This window comes from Apteryx mantelli, chromosome Z, assembly GCF_036417845.1.
Source record: "Apteryx mantelli isolate bAptMan1 chromosome Z, bAptMan1.hap1, whole genome shotgun sequence".
NCBI classification, from domain to species: domain Eukaryota; kingdom Metazoa; phylum Chordata; class Aves; order Apterygiformes; family Apterygidae; genus Apteryx; species Apteryx mantelli.
In genome coordinates this window covers 64,765,371-64,786,310 of record NC_090020.1, presented here as the reverse complement: position 1 = coordinate 64,786,310, position 20,940 = coordinate 64,765,371, and the positions used below count along the sequence as shown (strand labels likewise).

The window sequence follows — 20,940 nt, the reverse complement described above, 5'->3', positions numbered from 1 at the left end:
TGTGGCACTGGTGGTGCAAGATTTGGTAATGACAATCCTTCTGAGAATATTTTTAGAATGATGGCATGAAATACACTGGTAGTTGCTGTAATGCAATAGTTAAGTTTGGATTTTATACGTTGATCCGGCTTCAAAGCTTGCGCATAAAACGAGTTTCAAGAAAATTGCTGGAAAGTATGGCGAAAATAGTTGAAGTCATGGTGACAGTAGTAAATGGAAGATCTATTTTTAGTTTTTTATTTGTGTGTTGTATGCAGAATAAACTGTTTATAGCAAGACTTCAAGATTCAGTCCTTTAGGAGAGAAGCTTTTCTTTCAGCCCTACATTGGTTTTTCCTGAGTCTGCTAGTGAAAAAGTTTGATTAAAAAAATTTATACATCAAAATTTTGAAGTTAGTCTTTACAAACTAAATGCTTTAATTTTAGCCTTGAGGAATAGTATTTCCTAGTGTTTACTTAGATTTCTCTTTTATCAAAGTATTTTAGAGAGGAGGGGTAATGAATTAAGTGAGGTACAATGTTTTTTTTTTTTTAATACTCATTTTTAAAGGTATAAACCAATACGCCGACGAGTAATTTGGTTGATTGGACAGTGGATTTCTGTAAAATTCAAATCGGACTTGAGGCCTATGTTATATGAGGCAATTCGTAACTTGCTTCAGGACCAAGACTTAGTGGTAAGTGTTTATAAATAGACTTTTCATCTGTTTTTACAAGACAAATGTGTAATCCAAAACATGCCACCCCTTATGTAAACTTAGTTGAAAACTTTAGAACATCACACCTTGAAGTCTATTGTGTCTCTCAAAAACAAAGATAATCTGTTGGGAAGTTGTGGAGCGGTTTTATTCCTGAAGAATAATGTCAAAGATGTGAAATGAACCCTTAGCGTATTTTCTAGGTGATGGCTCTGCAGGTGGAAAAATGATTGGTGATAGCAACCATCTGCGTTTTGTGTGAGAGGAAAGTTTTGAAGCATCTTGACATAGATCATTCATAAACTCATGAATACTTCCTGTATGGAAAATAAGGTTATTTTGTGATGAAACAATATTCTGTATTGCAGAGAATAAGTACTAACGTAGTTATCTTTTGCTAGCAGAAGCTGGTTGAGTATGGTTCTCTGGTTTGAAGTCAGAATTTTAGCATACCAGCAGGTGAACTTGAAGTTGAGAAGTTTAAAAAAACAAAAAACCACAACCCTAGCACCTAGTAAAAAGTTATAACTGTCAGATTGCAAATTAATATTTAATTATTTCTGTGATTCTGGACATCTTTAGCCAGGCAGGGTGGATTTCTGTTTCAGTGTGTCGTGACTGTTCAAAGTTCATGCTTCACAGGCATCTATTTCTGCAAACTTGAGTTTATCTATGATTCTGAGCTTTTTGAGTGATAGTGAGCCATAAAATAATCTGAGATTAAATTCATTCTCCATTGCAACAGCTTTTATCACAGACTAGCTACCTTCTTATTTAGGTTTTTCTTGACCTTTGTGAGGGTATTGCCTGAATAGTTTTTCCAGGTGTTATCATTTTGACATTGCCAAATAAACTTCAAAGGGTTCTAAAACCAAAGTAAACAAAAATATGCTTGTGTTGAACTATCTAAATTTCTTAAAGGATGACAGAATACATAGGAGGATTGAACTGCCGAAACCATTATTGGTTTGCTATTTGAAGATGATATGCTGATAATCAAAATATTTCATGGAGGTAGGTATGATGGTTCCTGACTTTTGTCTTTCAGGTCCGTATTGAGACAGCTACAACACTGAAATTAAATATCCTTCTCTTAAGATGTTCAATAAGTTCTTAATTAAAAGTTACTGGAAAATAAATGATTTTGAAGTTACTAATGAATTCTTCACCTTACAATTGTCATGTAGCCATACTATATTTGCTTATTTGATCTCATATCTATTTGTCAATCAGTATTCAGTTTTTCCTTAATGATTGTTTACCTGTAGATGACTTCGAATTCAGAACTGACCAATTCTTACCGGTAAGAGCATTTGCCTGGGAGTATTCTGATGAACAGATTCTTAAAAGCAAGGCATAAAAAGATTGTTTCCAAGTTCATTTTAAACCAAACTACTCAGTAATCAGTATATATATTTTTTAATCTTCATTGGCCAAAGCATCTAAAGACTCCACCTGCCTCTGTTAAGGTTGCTAATATGCGATTTACAGATACACAGTTCAAAGCCTCTTAGTATTATGAATATTACAACTTGCTACAGTTGTCTTTAGTACTAGATGCAACATGTGCTCCCAGTTGCTAAGCTTTTCCCAACATGAATGCTGTCTTTAACAAATAAGTCTCCTCATCAATGTTACTTCCTCTCTAGTATGCCTGTTCCAAACACCATTTTCAATTCAGTTTTTCAATTCAATTCTTTTGGGAACAGACTAGATAAAAATGCAAAGTGCATCAGCACTGGAATTTCTGTAGTCCACGTTGTCTACACTGTAATTGTTTAAGATGCCTTTTTCAGTTCAAAATCTGAGTTTTCTGTATTGACCCAAAAGCTGGAAGAGCATATACCTTTGCTATGTCTCTATAAAGTGTTCTTTCTGGAGAGATGGCTTTTAGCTTTACACAACCTTGTCTGTGAAGTCATGTTTATACTTCTTAAAACATAAAAAACATATGTGCTGAAATAGGTCATGTGCTTGAACTGTTACACAAGAGTGTCTCTAAATTTTTTTTTATAATCTCCTTTAGGCTGTGAGTGGTTAATATGCATTTTCCAAATGAAAGACAAACATTTTGCACATTCTGCAAGTGTCATTCAAGGTGCATAGAAGTCTTAGGTCAGTGTTGTAAGCATATGGGAATAATTACTGATTCATATCACTGATTTTATTTTTAATGGTCTAATCTGTGATTGGTTGTTTTTCTTTTAGTATCTGGAGTCCATGTTTACACTGCTCTTTCAGCTGCTTCAGGAAGTTACAGAATGTGACACCAAAATGCACGTTCTTCATGTTCTGTCTTGTGTGATTGAAAGAGTCAATATGCAGGTATTTTTTTGTAGAATTTAAAGTGGAGCTTTGTATTAATGACACAGAAGATTCCTCACTTGAGTGTTTTTGTCCTATACAAAAATAATGGAAAAATTTCTTTGTTTAGTAGACAACTTATTGTTATGGTAGATGCCTACATTATTTGCTTTACTTGGTCTTCTCAGTTCCTACTCATCTTTTCTGTGTAATGTGATCTTGCTCTTCTTAATTCTTTCCTTAATTTGCTATGGTTTTTTTGCATTGATTTTTGGAGAACAAAATGAATTCGTCTGCTTATTTTAATGCAGTTCTTGCAAAAAAAATTTTTTCAAACTTCTGACTAATTATCTCTTCTTACTTCTGAACTATAATTTTTAGTGAACCTTATGTTTTAGAAACATTTTTTGTGACAAAACGCTTAGGGACTGTGCAGTTAAATTCCTAATTTCTTGTTGGCTCCAATATGAATGAGGATTACCTATAAAGCACTATCCTTAGCTGCATACAAAGGTTTGAAGTTCAGATTATCAATTTTGAGGGCTTCCTACTTAAAGTATATTTTTCAGCTTAAACATAAAGAAACTGATAATGTTTTTGCAAAAATGACTTGTTGACTGCAGTTGTCTCTTCTCTTTTTTTTTGTGGTAGTACTGTAATTAAGACAGAAATAAACTTCAAACCATGCATTATCTCCTTTTTTTACAAGTAATCCTGTCTTAGAGCCAAATGTAGTTTTTCTAATTGTCCTTTGTAGGAAAAGTCAACATGGGAGCAGGTTCCCTTGCATTTTAAATTAGTTAGAGAAGTAGCAGGAAAACCAGTTAAGTCTATTGAGGGTAATTTATAATTAAATACTTTTGAAGACAAACATTAACTTTTTATTGTTTAAAAAAAAAAAAAATTAGATTGTTAGGAGCCTTTGGAGGTCATCTGGTTTGACCCCTGCTCAGAGCATACTTAAGTTCAAATGTTGTTCAGGACCTTCTCCAACTGAGTTTTGAAAATCTTCAAGGATGGAGATTCTTCAACCATTGTTTTGGACTAAAATCTTTTCATTTTATTATAATTTTAATAATATAATTGGTAACTGACTTACTGAGCTAGAATTTGCTGAGAAGCAAAACATTGCTTGTCACTTCTATTTAAAATTGTATATCATGCCTCATTAAAATAGACACTTGTCTTCATTTTAAATTTTAATCTAGATGTGACTATTAATATCTGCAGTTGAAGTTGATAAAAACACAATAGAAAGGCAAAACCAGCAAAATATTTTTTTGCTCTTTTTGAAAACTTCTTGGATTAAAAATTAAGTGATTGTGCTGTCTAGAAAATACCCTTTTATTATTTAAAAATTAATATACATGAAAGTACAGTTTTAAGCTCCTTAAGTACAGCTACTGAAATGATTGCAAAAGAGTAGCATAATATCAGAGAAAGAATATATTATTATAGCTAGAATTTTTAGGAATCACTGAACATCCGATTCTTATTTCTTACACAAAACAAAAATCTAAATTATAACCTGTCCTGCTGTTATAGACATCAATTAAAAGTACACTTAAAATGTGGATTAGATGATTTTTTTGTTGTTGTTGTTACTTGAAATGGGGATTTTGTGGTGCTTTACAGCAGTTCTGTTGTTTCCAAAGTATGATGGTGGTAAATGTAATGTAATACAATAGCTTCAGATTAGCATCCTGCTGTGGATACTTGGTCTGTTTGAAAATTTCTTGATGAGTGGCATTCTGCAACAACATTTGTTTTTATTTGTATGGATTACATTCTTAGAGAATGCAGCTATTCAGTAATCCTGTCTAAGTGGAAAACACAGTCATATGAAAACATCTTCAGTTATCAAAATACAAATATTGTTTGTGCTATACATACTTCTTAAGCCTTACCATTTCACAAATGTCAGTATAGTTAATATATTCTTTTCAAAGCACTATAGAGTCAGAAGTTGTTCTGGTCACACAGTATGGAATATGATATTTTAGGAGGGGGAAAGAGGAGTAAATTAAAGCAAATTGTATTTCTCTTGTGACAAAAGCAGCTCCTAAATCTTTCAAAAATTAAGCCTAGGGTAAATTAATGGCCTTGTTTCACACCTTAAGACACAAATTTATGTTCTGAACTTCAGATACGACCACATGTAGGATGTTTGGTTCAATATTTACCCCTCCTTTGGAAACAGAGTGAGGAGCACAATATGCTGCGATGTGCCATTCTAACCACCCTAATCCATCTTGTTCAGGTAAGGTGTGAAAATTCCATAAGTGATGCCAATATCTCTTCCAGTTCTTTCTGATACATGCTTACACGTTCAGTGAATATATATTTTGTTGGCAAAAATAAGATATATTTTGGTTTTATAGAGTATTTTAAAATGTTGTTCAGTCTTGTAATAAATAGAAGGTACTCTGGTTGTGGAGACAAACATTTCAGTAAAAACAGTTCTTTAGGGGGAAAAATGCCTGAGTTCTGGAGGCTACTGCTTTGGTTGGTTTTGTAGTCTTGGAATTGTACCTCTTTTGGTGTCTGTGGAAAACAGCTCATCCTGGCTTCTTTTATTTCCTAAAAGGTGTAAGGAGTATCGATCTCTTCTTACAAATATTATGTATACTTCAGACTTGATTCTGCAGTGTAGTCCTAGCCATTTCCCCATTGTGTTCCATTTGTTACCTCTCAGGGATGTGGATTTTCTATTTCAGTTGCAAAAATTCTGTGAACATGAGACATTCCAAAATTGTAGACTGAGATATGGGCCACCGCAATAAGGTTTGCTGTGATACCTTTGTATTTGTTCTTTAAATAAGATTAGCATCAAATATTTACCTCTTTGTTTAAATCATAACCATTAGGTTTAACATCTCTCAAGATATATTTTGACATTAATTTTAGGTCATCTTGTTTCTTTGGAAGTCCAAACTTTTTATTGTTATCATTTTTACCTTTACCTTTTTACCCCATAATTTCTGATACCTCTGACATCCTTTTGAAGTGATTGCTGCAACATTGTTGTATAGCATATGGAAAAAATACTTTATTTCATTCCTCCTGAAATTTCCTGGCTTTTAAGACATTCTCTTCCCCTTTGTGAGTTATGAAACGGAAATAATAAAAGGTCTGATCTGCCTGCTTTCTTATATAAAGACTTATATCACATTGACAGTTATTTGTATTCCAATCTTTTTGATTTTTTTTCTTCTTTTGAGAATTTATCTATGCCCATAATTTGCTCTTTAACTATACTTAAATGTCTCACTTTTCAATGTCTGTTTTAAAGTGGCAAGGTCAGAACTCTAAAAATGTCTTTGAGCAGGGACTGCTGCCACCTTGTCTTCGCTCATGGCTTCTCAGTGCAATAGTAATTCTGAGAATAGAGGTGAACGTAGTGATTCTCAGGTCCATTTTTTTTTGTTGGTTTTGTAGACTCTTTGTAGACCTATGTGGAGCAGGAAACAGTTTTTCTTGCCAGAATATATTGCTTGCCAGACTGTATTAATCAACATTAGGTTGTTCATTTAGCTAAGTCTGTTTAGTTCACGTAAGAGCTTCTTACAGTCCTCAAAACTCGAGGAACCCCCAGGTTTTGCTACATAGCACTAATAACTAGAAAAAACAACATTGTATCAAGAATGGAAGTTGCTGGCAATTGGTAGCCAAATAAGCTTTGTCTTTTGGGTAGCTTCCATTCAAGGTGGTACTTTGCTACCCTGCTTTTCTATACATGTATGATAAACTCCCCAATTCTTCTGAAGGCTTACTATAAGTACCTTGTCAGAGATTTTTGAAAGCCTATCAGAATTACTAGCTGCTTGCTTTATCCAGAGGTGAGAGTTGAAATAAATTAACTGAACTTCTTATCAGTAAGGGAAAAGATCTTGGTATCAGTAAATAATCCTTAAATTTGAAATATCTTAGAATATTTGTGATCACTGGCAGTAAAAATGCAAATAAGATGTGGTAAGTTACTGAGAAAAGAGTAAAATATAAAACTGAATATGTGGTTATGTTGCCTGTAGATCTTGAGATGCTCTACTTTTAAAGAGTTATTTGGCTGATAGTATATCATCCAGAAAATAGGCTGAATATGCCCCAGCCCTTTCTCCAAAGCTCCCCTCAAGAAGAGCATTCAGGTATTCAGGCTACATACTTACAGAAGCATGTAAAAATTATTCCAGAAAGAAGCCTTACCTGAGAAATATCAAATAATTTTAAACTTTAATGATTCCAAAAATAGTAATTATGCAAAAGCAGAATTCTTGCTTCAGCTATCCTCATTTCACTTGAGTAGTAATATCACAAAATAACCAGTTGTTTCTAATGTAATAATTCTAGTCTTTGTAAGATTAGTTTTAATTTATTATTAGTTTCAACAATAATTACTTTATTTTTACAAATTAGTTTTATTTTATTAAACGATTGTTGAAAAAATTCTACCATGTGTCCTTGGGTAGATATCTTTCTGCATCTCAGATTCATTGATCACTTAAAAAAACCCAAAAAACAAAAAAACCCACTGTCACCAGTATATGAATCTATGTTAAGAAACAAATACAAACCCTTCTCCGAATTCTTAGAACATGTCAGAAGATTTAGGATGTAATAATATCCACAGAGTAATTTTCGTCCTCAGTCTTTAACACTTTTTATTCAGCATTTAGTATTTATTAGATCTGTGACTTTTCCTAGAAAGAAAACAACCAGAGAATGTTTTAGGAATGTGTTGTTTATAATTTTTCCTTGCAGAGCATGGATAAGCTGCTTGTTCTCCAAAAGTTTAAGTAGCTTTTCTCAAGACTTGTTGAAAGTTAAGGAGTATCAAACTGTAAATGCTTTCTTTTTGAGTAAAGTGGATATAATCCAACATTTGATTTCTTGAATGCACATTTACAGTATGTAACTAGAACAGCATGATAGATCTTTATCAATGCCATTCTTGAAATAGTTTTTGAAAGTTTTTCTTTTTTAGGTGTTAACATTTTTATTTATTCTTATAGGGACTGGGAGCAGACAGCAAAAATCTCTATCCTTTTCTACTTCCAGTTATTCAGCTAAGTACAGATGTTTCCCAGCCTCCGCATGTCTATCTTCTGGAAGATGGTTTAGAATTGTGGTAAGAGTGTTCTTCGTCAAATTCTAATTTTAAAACTTATTTTTATCCCCAGGAAAAAACACACGATTTAAGAAAGGCTTTGACTGTATTAAGCATTTATATATTCTAGATATCTCACCCTGACATCATCTATTTCATACCTTTTCTCATAAGAGGGTGTGGTTAAGAAGTTAACGAAAGAAGCACAATTAGAATTAACCAATTGAATAGGAAGTCCATTTGCAGGCAGTTGCTAGCAAAATACAATTTTGTTTTGATAATGAACATCAGAGTGAAAAGTCTAGAGTCACTACAATGTTAATGTTGAGGTAACTATTTGGCATACTTTGGCATACTTTGGGGCATTAATTCAGAGCTGAACACTGGAAGAAATGTGAGTTTTAAAGAGTGAAATACTGGAGAAGTTATCTTCCAAAATGCAAGCTGTCTGATGACTGAACTAAAACAGTGAGTGGCAATGTGATCCGTCTATCATGAAGTTAATTTACTTATGTTTGTGGTGCAGCTGAACTCTAAAAGGAAAAATAATTATTCAGACATCCAGTACATTTTTCTGCAAATAGGTATATATTGACTTCATTTTGAAATAGCAAGGGATTCCTTTGATCTAGATTGTAGATAGGCATTTGAATTACAAATACTTAGCTTGCAAATACACTCTTTTATCTGAAGCAAAACTAAGTTTTAAAAAGCTTTTCGTGGTGGGGGAGCTACTTTGAAGGGTGAGATCTTGAAGAAATTTAAGCTAGGGGCCTTTTTAGTGTATCAGTTCACAACTTTTATATTTTCTTGATCTAATTTTGAGGGTTATTCACATGCCTATGCAGAAGAGTGTGTATAAACTTTTTTTAAAAGATTTCCTGGAACATCAGGAGGGAGCTGGCAGACAAGGTCAGGACTTACAGGACTCCGCTTCCTGAAAAAGCAGCTTGGAGGCCAGTTGAGATAATTTACATCACCTAAAATGTTACTTAGATACCATAATCCTACACCTAAGCTCTGGGAACAAACTGGAATGTGGTGATGGTGACGTTTTTGTGTGTGGTGTGTTTTTTTGTTGTTTTCTGAACATAAACACTTGGTTTATATTTAGTGTTTTTCAAACCACAGGAATTTTAAATTGATACAAGCAGTGCTGAGCATATGACTGAGCTCTGTGGAGGTCTCCAATGCTCCAAGTGTTGTTCCTATACACTGAATATTCTTCTCTCCCCCTGCCTTATTTGTGTTCTGCCCTGGTTGCTGAAGTTGGATCCTTAAACATTCCCACTGCTGCATTTTTGAGGCTACATTGTTTTTAGTAGTGTGAAAACTTTTTTGTTTTCTTACATTAGCCAGGCCCATGTCTATACTAAGGGTCAGGTTGTAACTTGAAATGTGGGTCAAGCACTTGTTACTATTTGTTTGAAGATTATATGCATTATTACTAGGAGTTTACAATGTTTTCCATCTGTCAGTTATTACTCTCTATTATTTGTAGGTCATCTAATTTCACTTTATCTATTCTTAGGTTAGTAACGTTGGAGAATAGTCCATGTCTTACACCTGAGCTCTTGAGAATATTCCAGAACATGTCTGCCCTTCTTGGTGAGTCTTCTACTAACAAAACTTCCAATTCTCTTCCAATGGCCAGTGTTGTTCATGTCCCTCAAGGAACTTTATTGTAGCTGCAAGAACTAAATGGTTAGCAAAGTTGTTACTATTCAGAAATCAAGAACAGGGTATTTGTTCAGCGTTCCCATCCTCTTTATTTGTTTTGTGCTTACTATAATGATTTGTAGTGGTTTTAGTATATGACACCAGATCTACCTTCTGTAGCTACAAAATACTTACTGTTTGTCTTCATTCTGTCTGCTACTAACACAAAACAAAGAGGAGGAAGGGTTGATGCATAGACAGGAATTTGCTACAAAAAGCTAGCACTATATAAATGGTCATGACTTTCATAGTTGCATCACACTGCCACTCTACTTGCGTTAAATTCAGAATGTATATTTGTCGTTTGTTTACATTTGTTACTGCTATTTTATCCCCACCCTGTCCTCTCCAGCCCTCACAGGTGTTACTTTCCAGGACGGTGATAGGTATGAACTGAAATCTCTTCACGCTCTTCTAACAAAAGGTGGAGATATTAAGAAATCTTCTACGCTTGCAACAATTTTGTTATTTTATGAATACAGATTGAAAGTCATGATTCCCTGTGGGGAAAAAACAAATTCTCAAAGAGATGTTTATTGTTCTGGGAAATGAACTGATAGAGCAAGAAATTATGTTGATAATGCAAACAGTACAGTTAGGCAGTGTTTTCCTTAAGAGAAAGCTTCAAACACATATCTGTCAAGTCATTTCTGTCACTAGGAGTAGGTTTGGGTTGTGGAACTTGCTACTGTTTTCTTAGTGTGGAAAGCTGATTTTGAATATTCTGATAGCTGAGATTATTATTTTTATAGTTAATTTACAGATTTTTTTCTTTTATGGGGTGTGGAGTGGGGTGGAGAAAACAGCAGCCTTTGCAAAGTATAATCACAGACCAATTTCTTTATACAGTCTTCTGGTACTGCTTCACTATTTGAACATTTTTCTGAGAAATTTTTGCTTTCCCAGTGTCAGTCAAAAATTTTGTTTGCTGTGGACTGAAATGGTGTACACTTTTCCAGAAAGCAGAAGCCATTCTGCAACACACCCTGCTGGCAATTCTCTTTTGTTTACATCTGGAAGAATCTAGCTGGAATGCCTGCGTGCATCGTAGTTGTGGTAATGGGGTTTTGAAACAGAGCTTGAATCTTAGATTGGTGCTAAATTTCTTTTAAAACTTGATAGTTACAAAAGCAATATAGTATTTCCATCTAATACCCCTCAGACAACTATACTGTTTATACACCGTACTCGTAAAAGGGATCTTAAATCCAATGCAACAACCCAGTTCAAGCTATAGTGCCTTTCAGAAAGATATATATTCATCAGTGATGACTGTACAAGTTAAATAACAGTTCAGTCTAAGCTCTATACTGAAGTTTCTCCAATATGTGAATGGCAACATTCATTTGAAACTTCTCATATTTAAAAGCAAATCCACCTTCCCTTGTTCCTCCCACCCTTATGACAACTGTCAGGACAGGGTAGTTTGCTGAGATGCAGAAATACGTTTAGATTTTTGAGATCCTTTCACTGGTGTCTTGTGTGCCTTGACTCTCTGAGATAATGTAAATGAAAACTCAACTTTCCGTAAAACTAGTCCCTGGCAAGATCTGCCTCAGACTGTTTCTCATTCAGTCTGAAGTTATCAAAGTGGAAGCCAAAAGGCAGATCTTGTGGTGAAGAGTTCTGCACAGATTACCTTGCTTATGTCTTTGAGGGGGAAAAAAGAAACTAGATACAGAAAATGCTTTACTTAAAAATATAATAGAAGGAGATGAACAGAAGTGTCCTGTAGTTTCTTAATTTCTTCTTAGTGGATGCAATTTTTCTAATGCACAGGTGATATAACTATTTTTCTGGTGTCATTGACTGCTCCATGAGCAGGTTATGGCCTTCGGAGACAGTGTGCTATTTGAACTAGAAGAGCTGGAGGAAGGAAGGGAGGAAGTTCATAGATGAGATTTTTGGGGACCTCATAGAGGTGCGTAGCAGACTCTGCCCTGCCAAAGGGGAGGAAATGGATGTGGGGAAATGTCACCAAACTGAAGAGAGGAAGAAGTTCTGCAAACACTTTATCTTCCTTCTCTTCACCACCAGAAAAAGGCATTTTAAAGTCTTGCACCAACAAAACTGCTTGGATACATTCATATAATAGGTGACAAAGTACTGTGGGTTTTGAACAGTACGTATAAATAGATACAGTGCAGCTTTGATAACTCAGATCCAAAGGGACTGTGGAAAAATACTAACGATTTATATAAAATGGTTGTGTTTAAGGGGTTACAGAAAGTAGCTGTAGAGGCTTGGGATTATTGGTTATTCATTATGTTGTAGCTTTTGCATCGAGTTAGCTGGCTTTGTGGACAAGGTCATGGGGGACTTGATCAAAACTTTTTTTTTTAGTAGGATTGTACACATTTTTTTTTTTTTCCCCCCAGAAAATTCAGAAAGTAGTATACAGCAATAGACTTCCAGGTTGTTATTCAGAACCCTTAAATGCTATCTGAGCATCTAATATTTCCCATTCAATTTAGGAGTTTAGCTTAACTGTCAAAGTAAAAAAAAAACCCTTGATTTATGATACTTTTTTTTGCGGAGGGATGGGGGCACAGTATGTTTTCTTCAGCAAAGTGGTATAAAACTGAATGAGATATATTGTGCCCAAAGTATTTCTGGTAGTTTTTGAAGTGTGCCCTCGATATCAGTTGATAGAAAGGTACTTCAGTGTTTTGTTCTTCTGTTGATGAATGCATGTTTAGATGACTACAAATGAATATATGTCATCTATTACACTTTTTTTTTTTTAAGTGCTCTTAAAGTGCTTACCAAGATGTACACTCCACAAGTTTTTGCTTATCTGATTGCTTCCTGGCCTACCAGTAATACCTTAGAAACCTGAAATTTGAAGATCTCCATGCTGTTTTCTCTCATGCTTTCTCTGCTGGAGGTGATTCTTTCTTATTGCCGTACACATTGTTTCTCCCTTTCAGGTATATTTCTCTCTCTGAAAGAGCTTTTCTTACCCATTTCAGGTTACTAGTGCTATTGGAACTCAGTGTGAGAGTTGTCATACTAATCATTTAGATTTGCCTGTTAAATTAATCAGTACTGTTCTTAAATCATAAAGATACAGCAGTAGAGTGTTAAATTTGATGTGAAGAATTGATTTCACTTGCGTAACTGACATTCTTTCAAAGATTGGGGTACTTTCACTAATGTACAATCATAATTAACAACATAATCCTCATATTTAGTCTTCACATCAGCACTGTTAATGTTTAAATTCTGTTGAAATATAGTTGCCCTATAGAGGGTTTGCAGAGGTTTTCATCCATTTCTTAGTGCAGCAGATTGAATAATGTGGAATGGAGGGACGTACTAGTTCTCTGAGGATGGATGCATTTCTGCAGCAAGATTTAAGGCTTAAAATGACAGCTGAATCTGATATAATTTCAGGTTGGGAATATGGTCAAAATCAAGAGATACCTGATTCAAGATGCATCAGGTTTAATGTGCCTATGCTGCACTTGTAAAAGTGGTGGCAATAAGCAGGTTACTGGAACTGGAATAATTCCTTTGGTCCCCAACAAAACCCAAAGGACGCAAACAAATTCAAACGAAGGGGTGGGGGGGGAAGAAGATAAGTATGATCTGGAAAAAACTCAGCAAGAGAATTGATGTGTTATTGGTTTCTAAAGGTAATCAGTTGAAGACTGGATATCTTTCTAGAAAAGTGCTTTTTCTAAACACTGAGTATTACGCACGGATGAGTTGTTGAAATTCTGTGTTTTTCTAGACACTTTTTATCTGTTTTTTTTCTTTCTGGCCTGAAATAATTTTTTCATTGTAATTCTGCTACTCAGATTGTATTACATAGGTAAGTACCAGTTATTGAAAGCTTGGTACATTTATTTAATCATTTGGTCATTTGATTGTTTATTTAAAAATTTGTCTACTATGTCAATATCCGAAACTTAAAATATGGTTACATCTAGTAAGAAAAAACAGGACACCTCCAAGGAGAATTCAGTAACTTCAGGAAAAAAGTAGTACTAGTAATATGCTACTAATGCGTGTATATATATATATTTATTAATGGAATCTTTTGATGATGAGGATATTGGATGGATAGGTGGAAATTCATCACTTTTCAAGTCAAGATATTTAGTTATTCCAAAAAAGTGATGATAAGACTTCACCTGTCAAAGTACTGAGATATGAAAGTAGTCAAGAATTCAAGGCTGTCCAGTAGCCATGTCAGATAACAAGAAGCCTTAACATTCTTTCTGATGAAATAAATAAAATTACCAAACTCTTTAAACTCCCCAGAACTCTTCAGATGTTATAATGAAAAACTAATCATAGTTTCTATCACAGGATATTTTCTGTGAATTTTTTTGTCTTTTTTGTGCCTAGTAGTGCTTACACATTTTGGTATATACTGCATTCATTTAGCCATGGTAACACATATGAAGTTTTAGCCAGCTGCTGGTGTTTGTTTAGTCTGTTGAGGAATTTTGTTTAAAACTTGAAATATTTTTCTCTTGTCTGTCTGTATATATATATATATTTTTTTTTTTTTTAATTGGAATGTTAATTAAAGGTGGTAGAGAAGATGCTAACTTATTTAACTAAGAATACTCTGTCCCAAACTGGTTTTAAGAAAATTTGAGTTTTCTAGTTTTCTGTTTTGTTTTTAGACAGTGAGGGCTACTGACTTTCTGCACTAGTGTCAAACAATATATGAGACTTTGAAGCCTTTGGTTTTGCTGTGAACTGCATTTACAGTGGATGCAGGGTGTGTTTGTTTTGGTTTGTTTTTTTTCTCCTTAATGTTTCAGGTTTCAGTCTGAGGACTTACCTTTTTTCTCTTTTCTTGAAACTGCAGCTATATACGATCTCCTGTATGTATCAGTCTCTTAAGTCCTCATGCTTTCCTTGCTGAAGTGTTCAAAGTATGGCCTAATGCTCAGTGTGTTTTGGTTCAAAAGCTCAATGCCATTTGATATGGCATCTAGGTCAGACGACCAGAACTGCAGTCTTGCTTTCCCTGGTTCTAGTCAGCGTTTACTGGCACTGAATGTGAGGCTTAGCGTCTATCAGTAATTAGAAGTCTCTTAAGCATGTTTCATGTGTTCCATGTTTAATATGTTCTTAGCACACTAACACACCCCAAACTTGATTTTTCTTGGTTAGCACTGGCTGTTGAGGTGATACAGGATTTCTTGTGCTTCCATTTGAGGACATGATAGCTTTTATCTTCCCCATTTTTTCTGTTATTGTCTCTGGCAATGAGACAGAACCTGAACGGTGCTGAACTAAGCATAACTTTTCTTCTGTTTGTAGGCATCTGGCACTTAAAAGCCACATGAGGAAAAAGGCATTTAAAGTGAATTATTTCAATTGTATTTTGATTTGTTGATGAGATTCTTAACTGTGATTTCTTTTTTCCAGAGCTGAGTTCAGAAAACCTCAAAAACTGCTTTAAGATCATCAATGCTTATATTTTCTTATCATCTTCTGAATTTTTACAGGTATGTTACCATAGTGTAAAGCTTTGTATTAGCACCTTTGTTCCTTATTGTCCAGCTACATTTTTCCCCTCATATTGGGAAACATCACATACCTAGAAACATGCATGCTCATTCATTCATTTTTATGTATATAGGCACATACATTTCTACATTTCATACATAACATTTCTAATGTTAGCTCTTTATGGCACAGAGTGGGCATTCAATAAAATCAGATTTCAGAAAAGTTATTGTTTAGAGTTAAGATTTTTGTGAATTGATTTAATACTTTGATACCTGAAAAAGTCCTATGAAGAGTAATAATAGTTACTACTTTGTTAATTATCCTACCAGGATTCAAATTATGATCATAAGTTCTATGAAGAAATCAACTAGAGATGTTATATCTTGTTCTCAAGCCTTCTTTCTTACAAAATTCATTGAGAATTCGTTGAGAATTCATTGTTGAAAAAGTGACTTTATTTAAAAAAAAAAAAGCAAAAAAGCTTTCATTAAATTTAATCAGTTCAGGAAAGATGAGTTTTAGCAATCACTATCTTTGAAGAACAGCTGGGTCTTCCGATGTATGTAATCCTTAATGTGTTGAGTGTTGAAATATACATAGAATTACAATATACTTACATAATTTTTTTCATTTAATTTTAGATGTATGCCACTGACTTGTGCCGGTCATTTTGTGAACTCTTAAAGGACATAACTACTGAAGGTCAAGTTCAAGTTTTAAAGGTAGTGTGTAATCAAAATGATGTTACTACGCAGATATTCAGCTCTGTCATCCTAAGTAATATAGTAGAGTTTTGTCAACTTTGAGTAACATTTTAAAGTATGATGAATGTAGAACATGTTAAAGAAAAAAGAAAGAAATAGATCTGATTTAGCACATGTGACTGTTGGAGCCAGAGGTGTTTTAAATTGCGTATTTAAATTATCTGTTTGTAGAGGTGGTGTGTATGTATTGGGGGAGTGTGTACACATAGACAGTTTCTTTCTCTCTCTCTCTCTCTCTCTCTCTCTCAAAAAATAAAATAAAATAAAATCCCCTAATTGTTGTCCCAAGGCAAGCTAGCACAGCCATATAGAGTACCTTGAAAGATACCGCCTAATGCTGGTACCCTCTCTGCAATGCTTCCTTTACTTCATGTTATTCCAAGGTGTTGTCCTTAGGTAAAAGAATTATAAGCCACTCTGAGTCCTCTTTGTACTGATGGATTTGCATTAAGAGTTCCTGAAACTCTTGCTGTTTGATTATTTTGTAGATTAATAGAGAAAGAAAGAAAGTGATGTCTTAGACCTGCATACAAATAGAGCAAACTAAAACAACTATTTTAATTGTATCATGGCCTGACAACAGCAAGCCTAACCTTTACAGACAGGTGGCCAGTCGCTGTATGGTAAAGATGGTAGTGTCCTCAGAAAATCTTAGAGCACTAAGAATGTCACTTGTTATGGAGAAAGTGTATAAATTAGATGTCTTGTGATATATGTACCATATTGAAAAAAGATAATGTCAACATTCTTCAATACACAGTAACATTCAGACAAAACAAGGAGAGTGTTTAGATCAAAGTGACTTAAATTAGGTTTAGTCTTTGGCTATCAGTGTACTGTTGGAATATGTAGAAAGCTAATTAAAATTGTTCAATTCTAATTGAATTTTAGAATGGAGAGTACTGTGTGAGCTAGAACAATTCTACATGGAGAAGTTCAGTTAAGTTGGCCAAAGTATAAAGGATAATCGCACTTTTAATTACAAAATAAAAAGGCGAAATTAGTTTGTGATAAATGAATTTTAGAAGTTGTACAATTCTGCTTTTCAGCTTGGTTCAGAATTAAGTTTATTGTATTCTACTTTTTATTATTTGGATGAAAGTGCAATATTAAATAATTCAATCATATAATTTTTTTAAGAATACTTGCTTATTAAAAATCAGAGTCCATTTTGAATGTTTCTAATTAAAATGTGAAAAGATAATTAACTATCTAGTAACTATGTCTAACCATCCAAAGCTCTTTGGGCTTTGTCTGTACCTTATCAACCAGTATATCCATCCCTTTGCTCATAAAAACAAGAAAAATAAAATCTTGTAACTTCACAGTATATCTTTTAACATTTTTGAAATATTAGTTTATCTTTTCAGTATTCATTAGCAATAAGGAAAAATAATCACGCAATTGAATTTAACTATGTATTTAACAGGCTGACAAGATAGTTAAATAAGAAGTCTGCATATATATGTATATTATTTTAAAACATATTTAGGTGATTTTTATAATTAAACAGTAGATTCACTTTTTGTTTTTGCTGCCTTTCTGTGTCATTGCTAGAACTTAATAGCTCTATAGCCAAGGTTCCAATCTTTACTGTATATTGGATGCACATACTCTCCCAATCCTATTTTTGTGTAGTGTACTTGAGTTTTTACTGTGACATCATATTGAACCAATCATTGTATTTGTCATGAGCTGCTGTTGTAATAGCAACAACTGCTTAAATGGAGTTGCTAGAGGTTTTTCAAGTTGTTTAAAAGCTTTTTTCCCCAAAACTTTGAATGGTACTACGAAAGAGATGTTAGGAAATTCATACCCTCATGTTTGAAATATAAAACATGAATGTGCCTTTTGAAAAATTTCAGGAGGTAGTGAAGTTGGTGTATGAAATAAAGATAGTTGAGTAACTACAGTTTATTGCTTTATATTTTTGCAATAGTTGTACTTACTAGGAACTTTGATTGTGTTGCTTGTTAAGTCTTTAGACTTGAATTCAGTTCACTATAAATGCAGCAGAATTGTTTGTTGCAAGAATTATACAACATGCTTGTTTTCCACTGTAAGGAACTTCAGGTTTTTATCATAATTAGTACACTTTGCTCTAAGGAAAGTGGAAAAATGATTGCTTTCTGTTTCAAAGCATTAATTGTAGAGCGTTTTGATACTGAATGGTGCTTCAGAAGCTTTTGTTCTGTTCTTCTACTGTCAGTCCTCCATAAAGCATTCCTTAAAGCAAACAAATTCCTATTCAGAGTGAAGGTTTTGATAAAATCATTTTCTGTCTCACAGGCATAATTTGATTAAGTATCTGGAACTGAAACATCTTCATGAATGATACTTGCATACTTTATCTGAGGTTTATGGATTAGTTTTAAACTCTCAATAGTAAATATGTGCAATAAGGGTGATTATACTTAGAAGGCAGTTGGTATTTTTTTTCCCTAATGTTTACCAGAATATGAAATGAAGTGATTTCTTTTTTTTTTCTGGCTTGGTTTTGTGTCCAAAGTTGGAGTTGGGCTTTGCTGCTTCATATACAGGTGAAAAATACTGTGAGTTGCACCCTACAAGGTAGTTGCTCAGGTACCTGCAGGGAAAAAAAAAATTGGCTGCACAGAGGCAAGACACTGTCAGTCAGTAATATTGTGCCCCTGTTGAAAGGAATGGCTTGTGTTCCTGCAGTCATTGGGAAGCAAATGAAGGAGCTGGGAAAGGAGTCTGATTGTGACCAGTTCATTATCCAGCCTAAGATACAGGTGTGGTATTTAGGTGCAGTTCACTGGGGCTATAGAGATGTAAATGTACAAGAAACTCAGAAGCTTGGGATTAGAGTTCTCATTCAGGAAGGTGGAACTGTGAGGTAAGATAATGCGAAAATAGAGCAGAAGACCAGCTTGTATACAAGGTCAAACATTCCCCTCCTAAAATAGACATACAAAAAAAAAAAAAGTAAAAAAATCAGATACTGTTTTACGCTCAGGATTGTCTTATTTTTTGCTTATATTGTAATTGAAAACTTATTTTAAAATTGATGCTTTTAAATGATGTTTTTTCCCCCTTGCTGTTTTACTGACTTTTCTGCAGTCCCAAGTACTACTTGTCTATGAGATAGCATCTGCAATGGACAATTCACTGACAGTTTACTTCATTATAAGGAAGCAGAAAAGAAAGTTTCGATTCATTGTTTCCTCCCATTTTAAGTTGTGGGGGCCTCAGGAGGTAGAAATTAGAGCCCACCTGTCTCTTTGGTGGCTTCACAGCTGCTTACAGAATCCCAGGAGAGGAAAACAACAGGATAAATTGGTGTTCTGCTCATTTGTGGCTCCTACTGTGAGGGATTCAGAGCAAAAGCATTCTAGTTCTGTAGCTAAAACATCAATTTCTCTCTATCGATACTCTTATTTAGAATCTATAGTTGGACATATGTTTGATGAAGCAAGTTTTAAACAGATTCCTAAGGTGGAACGATGCTGCTAGAATAGTGTCAGTTTTCCATTTAGCTCCCAGTGTGGTCTTCCGTTACCCTCAAGATTTGTTCACTGCAGTTTGAACATCTTCCTAGCATGTCTACCTGCTTCTAGAGGAATAACTAAAATATAATCAATATAAGTGTTTCTGTAAAAATGCTTTGTCAAGTACGACTGTGCTGCCTCTTAATCAAAAAGCTAAAATAAAAAGACATTGTGAGGAAGAAACATCGAGGAGTGTTTTCTGAAATATTTTCCTACAGTGTTGGTTGATTTGAAAACAGGTGTTAAAATAGTAAATAAAGTGATAAAGCTGAAAAAAAGTAATTTGGACTTATGAGATATGTTGTGAGATTGTTGAGGCTTGGTGTGATTTGATTTAATGTATTTTTAAATTCTCTAAAAGAGAAATTAGAATGTTAATTTTCTGGTGCTTTATCCAAAGATAACTGATGCTGTAAGCAAGTCTGTAGGAATAAGACAAAAAAAAAGAAGGAATGGTCAAAAATAATGTGAAGAAACAAAGACATAAGAAACAAAATTATGATGGAGATAATAACTGAGAAGTACTTATTTTGAGTAGTATTTAAAAGAGAAAGGAGAAAAGCAGTAAAGCAAATGAAGTGAAGGATAATAGTGGGCAAAAAGTAGCAATCTTTTCAATGGATTGCAGTGAGTTAAGTGGCTTTTGGAGGTGTGTGCATAAAGACTGGATTTATGGATATTTTACAACAGTTGAAGTGGTTGCTGTGTTTATTCTGTCAGCAACAATGGCAAGTGTTTAAGAAATAATGAGAGAATTTATTCATAGGGCATGAAAATCTAAACAATTCCATCCGTCTTTCTGCTAAAATGACTGACTGAAATGTTTAGGTAAATGAATACATCTTTTGTGGTTGGAAAGAGGTTGTTGAACAGAACTGCTGATTTAGTTGTCAAGGAAACTGCTTTCTTGTGGTCTCTTTGAAAATTCTTATGAGAGACAATAAAAATATTTACGTAGACATAGGACTTAAACTGAAATTCTTGAATATTTTAATTTCTGCTTCATATTCAGGAGCAGTAAAGCCACTGTTTACAGCATCCTATTTTAGAATGTTTCAGCTTATTAGGTAAGCAGGCCTGCAGTAAAAGAAATTTTTCCCCTTTGTGCAATAATCATTCCATTATCCAACAAGTTTTTGAAGAGCATCCCTTTATTAAGAAAACCAAAGCTGTCTGGTGATGCTTTTGGCACAATCATGAGTTCATTTCTTGGATGTCTGTTCTTTGGCCTTTGAACACTGCCAATTGTTGCTAGTCATTACCACTTAGGACCAAATGATCTTTTCTCTTACAGGACCATTATTGCAATAGCAGTTTAAAAGAGCGAAAAATAGTAGGAGTTATTGGGAGGAACAGGGGAC

The 20,940-nt window shown here is 34.1% G+C and overlaps 1 protein-coding gene across 6 annotated transcripts in view; it reads left to right on the top strand.

Moving 5' to 3' along the window:
• The window catches only part of IPO11 (importin 11), a 105,972-nt gene that overhangs the window by 43,578 nt on the left and 41,454 nt on the right, over positions 1 to 20,940 (top strand). For 5 of the 6 annotated variants that reach the window (XR_010887026.1, XR_010887025.1, XR_010887027.1 and 2 more), the window contains 9 exons: positions 551 to 677; positions 1,747 to 1,780; positions 1,961 to 2,001; positions 2,907 to 3,023; positions 5,149 to 5,262; positions 8,012 to 8,127; positions 9,638 to 9,714; positions 15,220 to 15,299; positions 15,945 to 16,025. Coding sequence is in view for 3 of the 6 variants with exons in the window: in XM_067316590.1 (XP_067172691.1) it covers positions 551 to 677; positions 1,747 to 1,780; positions 1,961 to 2,001; positions 2,907 to 3,023; positions 5,149 to 5,262; positions 8,012 to 8,127; positions 9,638 to 9,714; positions 15,220 to 15,299; positions 15,945 to 16,025 (787 nt within the window). In the remaining 3 variants the exon portion in view is untranslated. The remainder of the gene's footprint in view (positions 1 to 550; positions 678 to 1,746; positions 1,781 to 1,960; positions 2,002 to 2,906; positions 3,024 to 5,148; positions 5,263 to 8,011; positions 8,128 to 9,637; positions 9,715 to 15,219; positions 15,300 to 15,944; positions 16,026 to 20,940) is intronic. The other variant, XM_067316591.1, reaches the window with a different exon arrangement.